Below are 12,718 nucleotides of genomic sequence, written 5' to 3'. Positions count from 1 at the left end.
CAACGCAAGGCAGCCAGGAGCCCAAGGGGAGTTAGGACATTTATTGCACATTCACGCACCTGTACATTTTCTATAAATAACGTGGAGCTGAAATATTTACAACCATCTCTTGCCCACTGCCAGGCCAACTCTCCCTTCCGGCAGCGAGTGCCAGGAAATGCTGCCTGCAGACACAGACGTGTACACTCAACCTGGCCTGTTTCCATCCCACCAGCTTCCCAGGCATGGCAGCCAGTGGTCCCTGGGACTCTCCTAGCCCTGACCAATGTGTTTTCTCATGCCGAAGGCAAGGCAGACCATAGGGAAATGGCTGCTCAGCAAATGCAGCCCCTCAGTGCAGCCCCACCACAGGGGTGGAGGCCTGGGAGGCAACAGCAAGGCCCGCGGCCCGTGGGCAGGAGCTGCCAGCTTGGGAATTTGTAAGGAAATGGGGGGTGGGGTGGCCCTCACTCTGCTGCCCCCGACTCTCCCTTCCTTTCTCTGGCCGTCCCCCCCTTGTCTGGGAGGACAGGCCTCGAGTTTCCCTCACTCCCCAGAGTGGAATGCTCCAGGTGCCCAGTCGTGCACTGGAGTCCATACTGGAGGGTCACAACGCCAAGGACAATGAACCACAACACAAATGTCTCCAGGACACGGAACAGTGGGCTCGCACTGGCCTGTACTGAGTACTCAGACGCCACTGGCCCAGCAGACAGACACACACACACACTCTTGAGCCCTGAGGGGGACAGCAGGCTGGTCCTCTGGGAGCGGAGAGGGAGCAGGTGGGAGAGACTAGCTCAGCCTGTGACAGACACACTAAGACACACCGAGAGAAACACGTAACTGGGAACCAACTGAGCCACGGAGAGGGGCTCGCAGAGAACATTCACGCACCACCCACTTCTCAGTCACAGCAGCATCGTGCACTCGCGAGCAGCAAGAGGTAAGGGGCCTCCCCTGGGCTGGCGCAGCCTCAAGCCCTCTCCATCAGCTGGAGACGGGCCGGGGCGGGGTTCTGAGATCTTCCTCGCTGCTGCGAACTGCTGCCACGTACGAGAAGAGACACAACACAGAGTAGCAGATCTCATGGGCCTACAGGGGAGAGAAAACCAGACAGATCAACGTCACTGAGAGTCCTACCTCCTCACACGCGGAGATCTGCCAAGTGGAAAACTCCTGCCCTAAGACGGGGCACAGCCTCTGGGCTCAAGAGCTGCAGGCAAGGCCGTGGAGCCGGCCAGTGGGAGAGGGGTTAGTCTGTCTCTCTCCCGGGCCTGAAGACCTGTTTCTGCTTCAGTTGAATCTTTGGCATCTAGATCAAATTCGCCTCTCAAACCACTCCTAATCACCCCGTGCTCTCAGAGGGCCCACCCCACTCCTGTTCGAAGGTCCCCAGGGAACCCTGAGCAGACTGGCCTGTCGGGGTTGGGTGACATACTCACCATGGGTGTCTTGTACTTGTGGCTCACCACTTCTTTAATTTCAGGAACTAAAACCGGACGGGCAAGAAACAAAACAGAAAGTTCAAAACCAAGAGCGACAGTGCCATGCTCCCCCAGGCGGCTGCGCCCGGCACCAGGGTCCCCTTCCCCTCTGAGCCTCGCCCAGGGGCTGCAGCAGCTTAGGCCATGACAGCTTCTGTGCAGCCCCTGCTGGAGGAGAGGACACTGCCCCGCAGTCCTTAGTCAGACCCCTGAGGCCTGCAGTGGCTCCCGTTCGATGGCTGTGACTCTACCCATGCCTCTGAGAGCCCCGGCAGGGAGCGGGCTGGCTTGTGACCAGCCTGGTCACTGCTCCTGTCCGATGCAGCTGAGCAGTGTGGTGGGGCAGTCTCAGATTTGGGGCGAGAGAGAGGGCTGTCTCTAGCCTGTGCCTCACCTGGCTGAGATGCCCAAGAACTCATCCCTGTCACCAGCCCGAAACTCTGGTCATGTTAAACACGGCTCCCTGTCTCCCAGCCCCCAGGGAGGGGCCTGTGGCTGGATGAAGAAGTGGCATGACCCTAGACCCGCCAGTCTTGTAAGCTTCCCTCCCTGAGTGGCAGGAGAGGCCCGGGCCTGCCTGTGTGAGGGAGAGCGTCAGAGGGCTCTGGAGCAGACACGCCGAGCAGAAGAGACAGGCGAGGGAGGTGACAGGGAGCGCCAGGCAAAATACACACGTGTCCACAGCCCGGAATGCAAGACTAAGAGTGACCCCTGTCCCAGCCATGCAGGGGATCTGCCTGGCCAGAGCAAGGAGTGAGGCCCCTGGGCTCAGCCATCCTCACGGCCCCTGGAGATGGGGAGCAGAGGGGCGTGGCATCCCCCTGGAGGCCAGAAAAGGTGGGATGAGAGTTGGCCACACCTTCTTCTGACCCTAGGAGGTAGAATCCGGGGCACCCAGGGTTAACAGGGAATAGACTCCTCAAAGTACAGCAAGAAGCCCAGATCCTTCTGAGTTGGAAGAGTCCCCCAAATATCTCTCTGGGAGAAGAGAGAAGGGGGCACACAGGGCAGAAAACTCAGAACCAGTGAGTCAGCACGAGGGTGGAGGAGGCTGGGAAGGAAGAGGGTGGGGAGAGAAAGGAAAAGACAAATTGGCCATGTGAGCAGCTGGTCTGATTGAAGGGAGCCGGCCCCAGCCATTGTGGGGACCTGGGGAGAGGCAGCACGAGCCGAGGTCACTTTACCTGCTGGAGGACGAAGGTTTTCATAGCAGCAATGAGGGGCACAAAAGAATGAAGCACAAACACAGCAGGAACTCAAAGCCCCAGGGTGAGAACCCCTACACTACTTGTCAGCGCATGGCTGGGGGGAGGTGGCTCCCGGTTCCCAGCTCCAACTGCCCATCTGCCTCTGAGGCCCACTAGGCTTCTCTGCCCTGAGAGTGAGTGCGCCTGTTCCGCCACACCCCTCCTCTAGCACAGAGGCTAGGCGGAGACGGTGGCACAGGGTGACTGCATGGAGCTCTGGCTGCCACAGGGACCGCAGCAGCGACAGGAGCACAGCAGAGCTTGGGACGGCCCGACTGCTCCGCCCCAGAACTTTCTGACCACTGGCTGGCCAAGCAAGGGGAGGTGGCGCTGGTTCACTGACCCTCTCTAGTGCCATCTCTAAACTCTGACCCGCCTAAGGCCACCTGCTCTTCTGTGACCCATTCCCTAGCAGCCATTGTCTCTCCTTCCTTTCTCTCAGCTCAGGGTTCCCTTTTCTTTCCTGTCACTCCTGCTCCTCCTTTTCTCTACCTCTCGTCCCTCCTCTGGAGCTCAGAGGTGTTGAGTTACTGCCATGTGAGTCCAGACCTAAGAGCAAAATAGTGTAATTACCAAATTCCTCCAGGACAAAGACGCCTCGAACTGTATTGCACTTTTTAATGTGATTCAGCTCTATGAAAACCTGCAAGAGAGGGAGGGAGGGTGGGGTAAGGCCCAGAGGCTCCCCCACTGCCCCACAAAGCCCACTCTCCCAGCTACAGCCCCACCCACACACAGAAAACCTGCTTCCCAAAGGGAGGACAGAAGAATCCACACACACACAACTCAAAAGCGCTAAGAAGCAAAGATAGCAGAAAGGGCATGTACCTTCCGCTCCTGGCCGGAGGAGAAAGCATGGGAGAGAAATGAAGGCGTTAGTTTTAATGGTCAAACCCAACCCAAAGGCCCCTCTGCTGGCCTGGGCTGCCCGCCCGTCCCTGTGCCCAGGGCAGCGTTGGTAGGACACTGTGCCCCAGGGGTCCCCTCACTCGGCTCATTAGCTCGCTCCCCTTCCATGCATCCTCCTCCGGCGCAGAGGGCTGGCACGGGCGCAAAGCTCCCCTCGGACTGTCCTTGGGTTGGGAGGTGTGGGTCTCTTCCTTGAAACAGGATGCAGGCTCTCCCAAAAAGGATGCGCTAGTAACAGTACCAGCTACCGCTTGGGAGCACCTCCTAGCATTTCTCCAAATACTCTCTGTAATCCCTCCACCTGCCTGGCCCCGTGGATGGCACGACCCTCCTTTTATAGATGAGGGCACAGGATCAGAACGTTTATTTGTCCCTGAATAATAAAGCTGCGTTTCAAATGCAAGTAGGTCCTGACTCCACAGCCCACGCTCTCCCCACCAGTTACCCCACACTGTGTAACTCCCCCCGTGGGGCCGAGGCTCCCTCCCCCACAGCTGACAGTCAGGCGGCAGAAGGAGGCCCCCCCGAGGCTGTGATTGCACTACCAGACTCTAAGTCAGGGTTTGACCCACTCTCCGCAGGATCTCGCTTCCGGGGCAAAGCCTGAAACTACAAACCAGCTTACACACGCTTTGTCCATTAGACCATGTGGTCAGTGCGAAGGGGCGACACCGAGGGTGGGACCCAGAAGAGGCAGGGCACCCGGTGTTGTCTGACGAGACCTCTTCTTCAGAAGAGAAGGCGGCAGCATCAAATGCAGCCAGAAGCCTGCTCACCAAGAAGGGCCGGCTCCTTCATGCTCCAGAAAAGCACTTACGTAAAGCCCTCTTGGGGCTGACCCTAAGGTCTTAAATACACTGTTTAGTACACTAATATTACTAATAGCTAACATACTATTGAAAACATACTGCCAGGACACCTGGGCAGCTGCTGCCCACCGCCCCAAAGCTGCCTAGCTAGATTCCTGAAAGCAGAACTAAAATGGCCAGAGGAGGAAGGCCCGAGCGCGGATGTTCACAACCCCCCGCGTATCTGCCGCCTGGCTGGGGTGTGGTGCTTCGCACGTTCGGATCTGGCTCAGGGCCTCGAGGGGAGGAACCAGCACACCGGGGAAGGGGTAAGGAAGGCACTTGTGTGAAGAGTCAGAACTGGGAACGGACCTGGGAAGATGCGCTGGCCTCAGAAAGGAATTAGCTTAAGGAATGTCCACTGAGAGAAAAAGTAACACTGTGTTAAAAGACCAAGAGAAAAAAAAGTCAGCTCTATGATGGAATCACGAGGGGAGGATGTCTCCTGAAGTGCTCCCCAGCCAAAAGAAGGGGAGCAGGGCCTGTGGAGCAGGGGACAGTGGGACACTCAGAGGAAGGAAAAGAATAGGAAGAAGAATCAGCAGGAGAAAAAGGCAAATAACACACACACTCCACGTAGGACGGACGCGAGCTGCTCACACGCACACAAGCTTCACGCACACCGGAAACACACGAGGAGACGGGCCGGTCTAGATCTCAAAGCAAAACCACCAAGCAAAAGCACACCCTGGGGAGGAGGGAAGGCAGACACTGTGCGGCGAAGGGCCAAGGGAGACGCTCCCACTCACACTGAGCTCAGTCTAACGGACGAGGCGGCCCAGCCGCCATGGCTCCCTCACCTGCCTGGCCTCCCGCAGGCTCCCTGCGGCTCCGGCACAGTGCTCCCAACAGCCCTGTGCCCTCCCCTTTGATCTCTCTCTCTGGGCCAGCTGCTCCGATTCTCCCACTGGCCCCAGACCCTGTCTCATGCTCACTGGGAAAGCACTGGGGACCTGGACACTGATCCTTATGGCCAATGGAAGAACAGGGCTAGGAAGCCCGCGGTGCCACCTGCACCTACCTGGTTGTGCATGAACTTGAGATTGATCCCTTCTAGGGTGACCTGCAGCAAGCCACCCTCACCAGTCTTCATGTCCTGCACGGGGAACTCGCCGCCTAGTTCAGGTCCTGTGGTGACGGAGGAGGCCATCAGCTCAGTGGGGACGTGAGGAAGCCCAGGCCCAGCTCCCTTGCCAGGTCTCTGACACTCAGAAGGACCGACGGACACAAGCGGAAGGCCCTGGCTCAGGGGACTGTGCTGTCTCACCGGGTTTGATGCTCTGCTGTCGGGCGGCGGCACGCTCCATGCTGTCCTTCACGCAGTAGTACAGCTCCCGACACTGCGGCACAGGGGAGAGCCGTCCTGTCACACAGGCCTTCCTGAGGTCCCACCCTCTGCTCTCGAACGGCTGCTGAAGGCCTGGGCCCATGCCAGGACCGCAGAGACAGCGCCACCCACCCGACACAGCAGCCAGAGGCAAAGTGGGGCTCCAGGCATGGATTTTGGAATTTTAACTTCTCTGCGAGAAACTGAACACTTTGCCCTCAACGTGCACCTCCCCGTGGGTACCTTCTTAGTATAGAATTTGTTGAGCTGGGTCTCAGAGCCGTTTCTGCGCCACAAGCACAACACCTTGGTCTTGGGGCAGTAGGTCATGTTGATGAGCTTCTCGTACCACCAGCGCTCGTACACCGTCCCGATGTTACTGCGCAACACCACGCAGTCGTCGCACACCTGCAGACGCGCACAGAGCAGTCCGCGGTTCCGGTCGGCTTGAATCTCGCCCACCCCAGGCCACTCGACGCTGTCCCCACAGGGAAAGGATGGCCCTGGGGGCACCCCTCCCAGACAGGTTTTCTGTTACGCTCACAGCCTTCCTTAGGTGGAGACACAAAGGCTGAACTGCTGGACACAGTGTTCACAAGGAGGTTTGCTGAAAGAAAAGGCGTCACCGGAAGGAGGCTGGGAGCGCGAAGGAGGGCGACTTTTCAGTTCAACCAACGTTTATTACCTCCTCTATGTCCCACACTTAGAGTATTTAAAGGGTAGCTCATGCCTCCGTCTCACAACCTCAGGGATCATCTCTGCTGACAAGCACAGAGGCAGGGGATTACGGCAGACTTAACCAAGGAGAAAAGTGGAACCAACGCATTTTCTAATCCTGGCTTGGCTCTATTTCTGCATAAATCTTTTAAAAAATTAACTACACAAGCGACACATGGGCAATGCTTATTACAAAAAAATTACACAATACAGGATGCTATCAATGAACAGGAGAAGTCCCCCTTCACATCCTCCTCTTGGCCAACACTCTCCCTCCGGTGACGGCTCCCTTCTTCCGGCTCCAACTGTTACGGGAGATGTTAAAGCACAACGCTTTAGAGCACAGGTCTAAGGTCAGACCACCTGGGCCCAGACCCCTGCTGTCCCATTACTTCGCTGTGTCACCTTAAGCAAATGAATCTGCATCTACATTCCCTCACGTGTGAGACGAGCACAGTAACAGTAATTACTTCATGGAGTTAGTACAAAGTGAGTTAATGTCCATAAAACTCTGAGAACAAAGGCAGGGGCATAGAAAGTATTCTAGAGTTAGCTGCTATAACGACGAATAATTAGAGAAGTACAATAATAATTATTATGACCATGGTGACGGTTCTCACATCTTTCTCCACAGGAGACCCATCTTCCTCAGTTCCTGAACCTCCCTCTCTCCGTATGTGTCACAAGCAGCACCTCGAACTCATCACGTCCAAATCTGAACTCAGCATCTCCTCCCAGGCGGACCCTCCTTCTGAGTCCCCTGATTGAGTCCGTGGTGTCGCCACCCACCCCGTCGCCACCCACCCCGCTGCCCACGCCAGAAATGAAGGAGGGATGTAAGACCCCTTCCTTTCCTTCTAACGACACCAGCAGGTCCCGTCCATTCTACCTCAAGTATCCTGGAATACTCTTCCCCTCCCCGACTCCAGCCATTAACTCCTACTCTTCCTTCAAGTCTAAGCTCAAAGATCACTTCTGAGGAGTGGTCCATGACTCCTAGGCCCTCTGCTATGTATTCCCATAACACCTGCCCCCGAACATTTCTCAGTGCTCATCATACTTTATGACACTGTTTGTTTAATTATCTGACTTCCCCAGCGGCTTGTCAGCCCCGTGAGGACAATGGAAACCAGGTCTCCCTTATTCACTGCTGTAACCCGGACCGAGCAGAGTGCCTGGTAGACATGTGCTCCCTACACGTCAGCTGAATGAGTAAGGCACACACAAGACTATCATACTCAGTCTGCTACCTAAGAACTCACTGGGGTTCTCAAAGCCTTATGAACAAATGCGTGAAAAGAGCAGAGCAGGAACTGGAAACGGGCATTCTCATCCCAATCTGACTGCGGTTTTCTCCACGCGGCAAATGGAGAACACCACTCCACGTCCCATGACCCTTTAAGAACATCGTGTAAAGCAGAGGGACAGCTGTTTAGGAGAACACGTGCTTCCAGGCTAGAGAGATGGTGAGAATAACGTGTCACACTCGCCTATGCTGCTGGTGGAGGTGTGAACTGGAACAGTCTTTGGGATGGCAATTCAGCAGAATCAATCAAAATTTCCAACATATATAAGCCTGATCCAGAAATTTCACACTAGGAATCTGTTCTATAGAAATTCTCATATGAATGTGAAAAGATAGATATTCAAGGATATTCAATGAGGCATTTAAAAAAAAACACACAGTGGGAGGGACTAGTTAAATAAATTATGGTACATCCACATAACACCTAATGGCTAAGCATCCACCTAAAAAACAGAGACAGATTTATATAACACATACACATGGAAAGATGTCTGTGATACATTAAGTGAATAAAAACCAAAATATATAACCATATTTGTAGTTTGATGCCACTTTTGTAAACACTAAAACAAAATTCCATATAATTAAGTGGTATTTATACAAATATGCATTTTTTTTTAAAGATGTCAGCAGTCTTTTTTTTTTGCTGGGGAAGATTCACTCTAAGCTAACATCTGTTGCCAATCTTCCTCCTTTTTTCCTTTTTCCCCCCTCAAAGCCCCAGTATATAGTTGTGTATAGCTGTTAAGTTTTTCTCGTTCTTCTATGTGAGCCTCTGTCACAGCATGGCTACTGACACACAAGTGGTGTGGTTCAGCACCCAGGAATGGAACCCGGGCCACCAAAGCGGAGTGTGCAGAACTTTTAACTGTTAGGCCATCAAGGCTGGCTCACAAATATGCATTTTTTAAAATCTGAAAGGATTCACACCAAACTCTTTGATGGTGGTTGCCTCTGAGACATGGCATTGGAAGGAAGTGAAGGGAAACTTTCCCTTTTTACTTTCTTTTGCTTCTATATGGTTTGAAACTTTCACAGCATATACCGTTTTACTTTCGTAATTTTAAAAAAGGCAACAGAGGCCGGCCCCATGGCTGAGTGGTTAAGTTCACACGTTCCGCTTCGGTGGCCCAGGGTTTCGCCGGTTTGGATCCTGGGCACAGACATGGCACCACCAAGCCATGCTGAGGCAGTGTCCCACATGCCACAACTAGAAGGGTTCACAACTAAAAACATAAAACTAGGTACCAGGGGACTTTGGGGAGAAAAAGGAAAAATGAAATCTTAAAAAAAAATTTTTTTTTAATTTAAAAAGGCAATAAAGATGATTTTAAAAGTTCAATTTTAAAATTGCTATCCAGCTGACCATGCAGCCAGCAGGCTGTGCTCTAAGAAAAGCTAAATCAGATAACCTGCCAGCAGCCACTTTGTAACAGTGAGCAGGGTACCCTCTTATGTATGGCAATACTTAAGGGAGAGGCATCTACGAGGTGAGGGAGCCATCCCATACTCCAGGGACTTGCTATGAGGCTCCTCTGCACAGTGGCGAGAGTGAGTCCTATACTTCAAGGAATCTCCAGGAGAGATTTATTTTTCAAAAGGAAAGGGCAAGAATCCCCTGCCACCCATATCGTGGTGTAGATGTCCTAAGTTAGCCCTCAGCTCCGAGAGGCACCTAGCCAGATTCTAACACTTCAGGGGTGACATGAAAATGACTCCCTTCTCAGCTACTTCGACATGTACATTTCTGCTTCAGAGCAGAACTCTCACCCCGTGTTTGATAAACCACCATTTCAAAAAGCTGTGAATGTGAAAATCAAATTCAACTAAACCAAAAGGAAACAGAGTACTTTTCAAAATTATTTAATTCCACTACTTTATATAGGAGTTGTATTTGGCCCCTTCAATTACTTAGAAGAGATCCATTTTAGAATTAATAACACAGAACTGAAGAACACAAGGCCAATTTCCTTTACAATCCTGGGGTACAGGAGGGTTTTTCTAACTACAACTCAAAATCCAGAAGCCATAAAAGAAATGACTGATTAATTCAACTACATAAACGTAAAAAAATTCTGTGTGGCAAAAAAATACCATAAGCAAAATCAGAAGACTAATGAGGAACTTCACAGTAGATGCGTCAGGCTGCCCACATCTGAACCACTGATCACTAGGAGAGAGACGACCACATGAGGCCACAGCGCCACCTAGGAAGCATTCCTGCCAAAACACTGAATCGGAGACTGATCAAACCTCTAGAACGAACCACTAGCTTATAAGAAATACAAGTGATAGAGAAACACGCTAAGCACCACCAAGGAGATGCAATCTGCAAAAAAACTAGAATAGGAGATGCTCCATAGGGCAAATTTCTTCAACAAAATAAATGGCAAAGTAGGAAGGGGACTATTGTATGTTAAGAGATACTTCAGAGTCATATCAACCAAAATTACGCATGCATTTTCCCTTTGATCCAGCTATCCCAGTTCTGGAAATTCTTAGATAAACCTGCACACGTGTGAAATGAAGCAGACATGGCCTCATTCATTGTAGCACTATCAGCAAGAGCAAACATGTGGAAGAAAACCAAGGCTACCGCTATACTGCTGGGTTAAATAAGCCATGGGACAGTCACACAGTGGAATACTACGCAGCTGTAAAGAGGCTGACAAAGCTCTTTTGTACTGATACAGAAGCTCCCGAGGACAGGCTTAGTGACAAAAGCAAGGTACAGATCAGTGGCTACTATGTGCTTTCTGTAAGAAAGGAGAAAAATAAGAATTCATGTTCATATTTTATTGTGTTTACGCAAAAAGCCCACTGGAAGATACAAAGGAAACCAATAACAGTGGTTACCTACAGGAGAAAGGTGAGGCGGATGGGAAATGGAGTGGAAGAGGTAAGGAGAGCAAGACTTCCCAGCGTACACCATTTTACGTTGCTCTGACTTAAGGACAGTGTGACTATATCATCTAGTCAATATACATCTAGAAAAGAAATGCTGGGAATCATCTATTATATCCATTTATTTATATTTACTTAAGAGCCTGATAATTTGACGATAAACGGACCATGAAGATGAATGAGATAAACAGGAAAACATTCTGGCATCAGCTCTAGTTCCTAGTGACTCTCAAACGTTCCTCTGGCCCCTAGCGTGACCCAGCACCTACCTCCATGAAAAAGATGTCTCCGTTCGTGTCTGTCCCCGCGTGTACCACAAATGTCTGCTTCTTCATGTGCCGGCTGCCACTGGACCGGATAGAGAGATCACGTCCATTCTGAGGAAAGAGAGGTCTTTCAAGGACATCCATACATCCCTCTCACAGAGCACACTGGGCCAAGAAGTACCCACTCCGCAATTAAATTTGTATCAGCCTCCTTAGCACAGTGCCATCTGCTGGCCACTGGCCGCCACAGAGGTGTTCTCAAACTTTGGTCTCAAGACTCCTATAGCTCTTAAAAACCATTCAGGACCCCCAAGAACTTATTTTTATGTGTTTACCTTTATAGATATTTACCATACTAGAAATTAAAACAAAAAATTTTAAATCTTTATTAATTCATTTAAAAGTAATGAATAATTCATTAATAATAAATTTATTACATGGTATAAATATTTTTTGTAAAATAACTACATTTCCTGAAACAAAAAAAATGAGAAGAATGGCACTATTATAAATTTTTGAAAATCTCTTTAATGTTTGGCTTAATAAAAAATGGCTGGATTCTCATCTCTGCTTCTGCATTCAATCTGCTATGATACGTTGCTCTGGTTGGGGTATAAAAAGAAAATACAGCTTCGCAGATACGTATTTGGAAAAGGGAGAAGTATTTTAATACTCCTTCCAGATAAATATGTACATTCTTCTTTGACACTATACAAAAATTTGAGAAGTAGCAGTTTTTTAAAATTAGCCGCAATGTGGACTCTGAAAACACATCAATGCAATGCACATTTTGTACACTTTACATTAAAATCCATTTGTCTGCCTACAATTTGAGTGGGTCTTTTACCCACATTTGAATTTATAACATCACACATCGGTCATTTGGAAAATACTGGTTCACAGAATTATGCAGCTCTTCCAATGTTGACACATTTCATTACATAATATCAAAAAATCGCATTCCTTAATAGCATCATCAATCTCATTAGAAAAGTCTTTAAATATGAGAAAGCTTCAAGCTCAAAATTTTTCCAAACTTTTCATTTTCACTTAAAAGCTTGAATCTCATCATTGGCAACAAATACTGTCAGTTGTCCTTGAAACAACAGGCTCACTTTATTAATTTTGAGAAATGTCTGCCAAATACCTAACTCTGAATAAGCAGTTTGTTAGTCATTCTTTCAAGTAAAAACAATGTCCCATGAACAAAGCTTCCAGTTCATCTTGCAACTCAAACTGTCACAAATTGCTTTTCCTGGAAATAATCACCATATTTTGGCTTGCAACAGAAATGTTTTATGTATATTTTAAAAAGATGTATAATTAGAGTGGAGGATCAGCTGGTTCCCCAGAGGGAAAAAGGTGGGCGTGGGCTGGCCCGGTGGCGCAGCGGTTAAGTTCACACGTCCCACTTTGGCGGCCCGGGGTTCACCGGTTCAGATCCCGGGTGTGGACATGGCACCGCTTGGCAAGCTATGCTGTGGCAGGCGTCCCACGTGTAAAACAGAGGAAGATGGGCATGGATGTCAGCTCAGGGCCAGTCTTCCTCAGCAAAAAGAGGGGGATTGGCAGCGGATGTAAGCTCAGGGCTAATCTTCCTCAAAAAAAAAAGGTGCAACAAAAACAGTAGAAAGCTTGGTGTTCTCTAAGAAGCAGGATAACAGAGAGACAGAGCAAGGCCAACCCCAGGTGTGCTGTCACAGGTTGGGACAGGTGAGGGACTCCAAG

At 50.4% G+C, this 12,718-nt stretch overlaps 1 protein-coding gene across 50 annotated transcripts in view; it reads right to left on the bottom strand.

The window, feature by feature from the left end:
- Window positions 1–26: 26 nt before the first annotated feature.
- The window catches only part of MADD (MAP kinase activating death domain), a 38,164-nt gene continuing 25,472 nt past the window's right edge, over window positions 27–12,718 (bottom strand). For 31 of the 50 annotated variants that reach the window (XM_070229451.1, XM_070229458.1, XM_070229455.1 and 28 more), the window contains 7 exons: window positions 10,994–11,101; window positions 6,041–6,205; window positions 5,738–5,810; window positions 5,492–5,598; window positions 3,287–3,356; window positions 1,425–1,471; window positions 27–1,074 (listed from right to left, as the gene is read on the bottom strand). In XM_070229451.1, coding sequence (XP_070085552.1) covers window positions 970–1,074; window positions 1,425–1,471; window positions 3,287–3,356; window positions 5,492–5,598; window positions 5,738–5,810; window positions 6,041–6,205; window positions 10,994–11,101 — 675 coding nt within the window. In that variant the 3' untranslated portion in view covers window positions 27–969. The remainder of the gene's footprint in view (window positions 1,075–1,424; window positions 1,472–3,286; window positions 3,357–5,491; window positions 5,599–5,737; window positions 5,811–6,040; window positions 6,206–10,993; window positions 11,102–12,718) is intronic. The other 19 variants (XM_070229468.1, XM_070229470.1, XM_070229473.1 and 16 more) reach the window with 1 other exon arrangement.

The sequence above is a fragment of the Equus caballus genome, chromosome 12, assembly GCF_041296265.1.
Source record: "Equus caballus isolate H_3958 breed thoroughbred chromosome 12, TB-T2T, whole genome shotgun sequence".
Classification (NCBI taxonomy): domain Eukaryota; kingdom Metazoa; phylum Chordata; class Mammalia; order Perissodactyla; family Equidae; genus Equus; species Equus caballus.
Note: the sequence above shows the minus strand (reverse complement) of the source record. Positions and strands in the feature narration are given on the sequence as shown.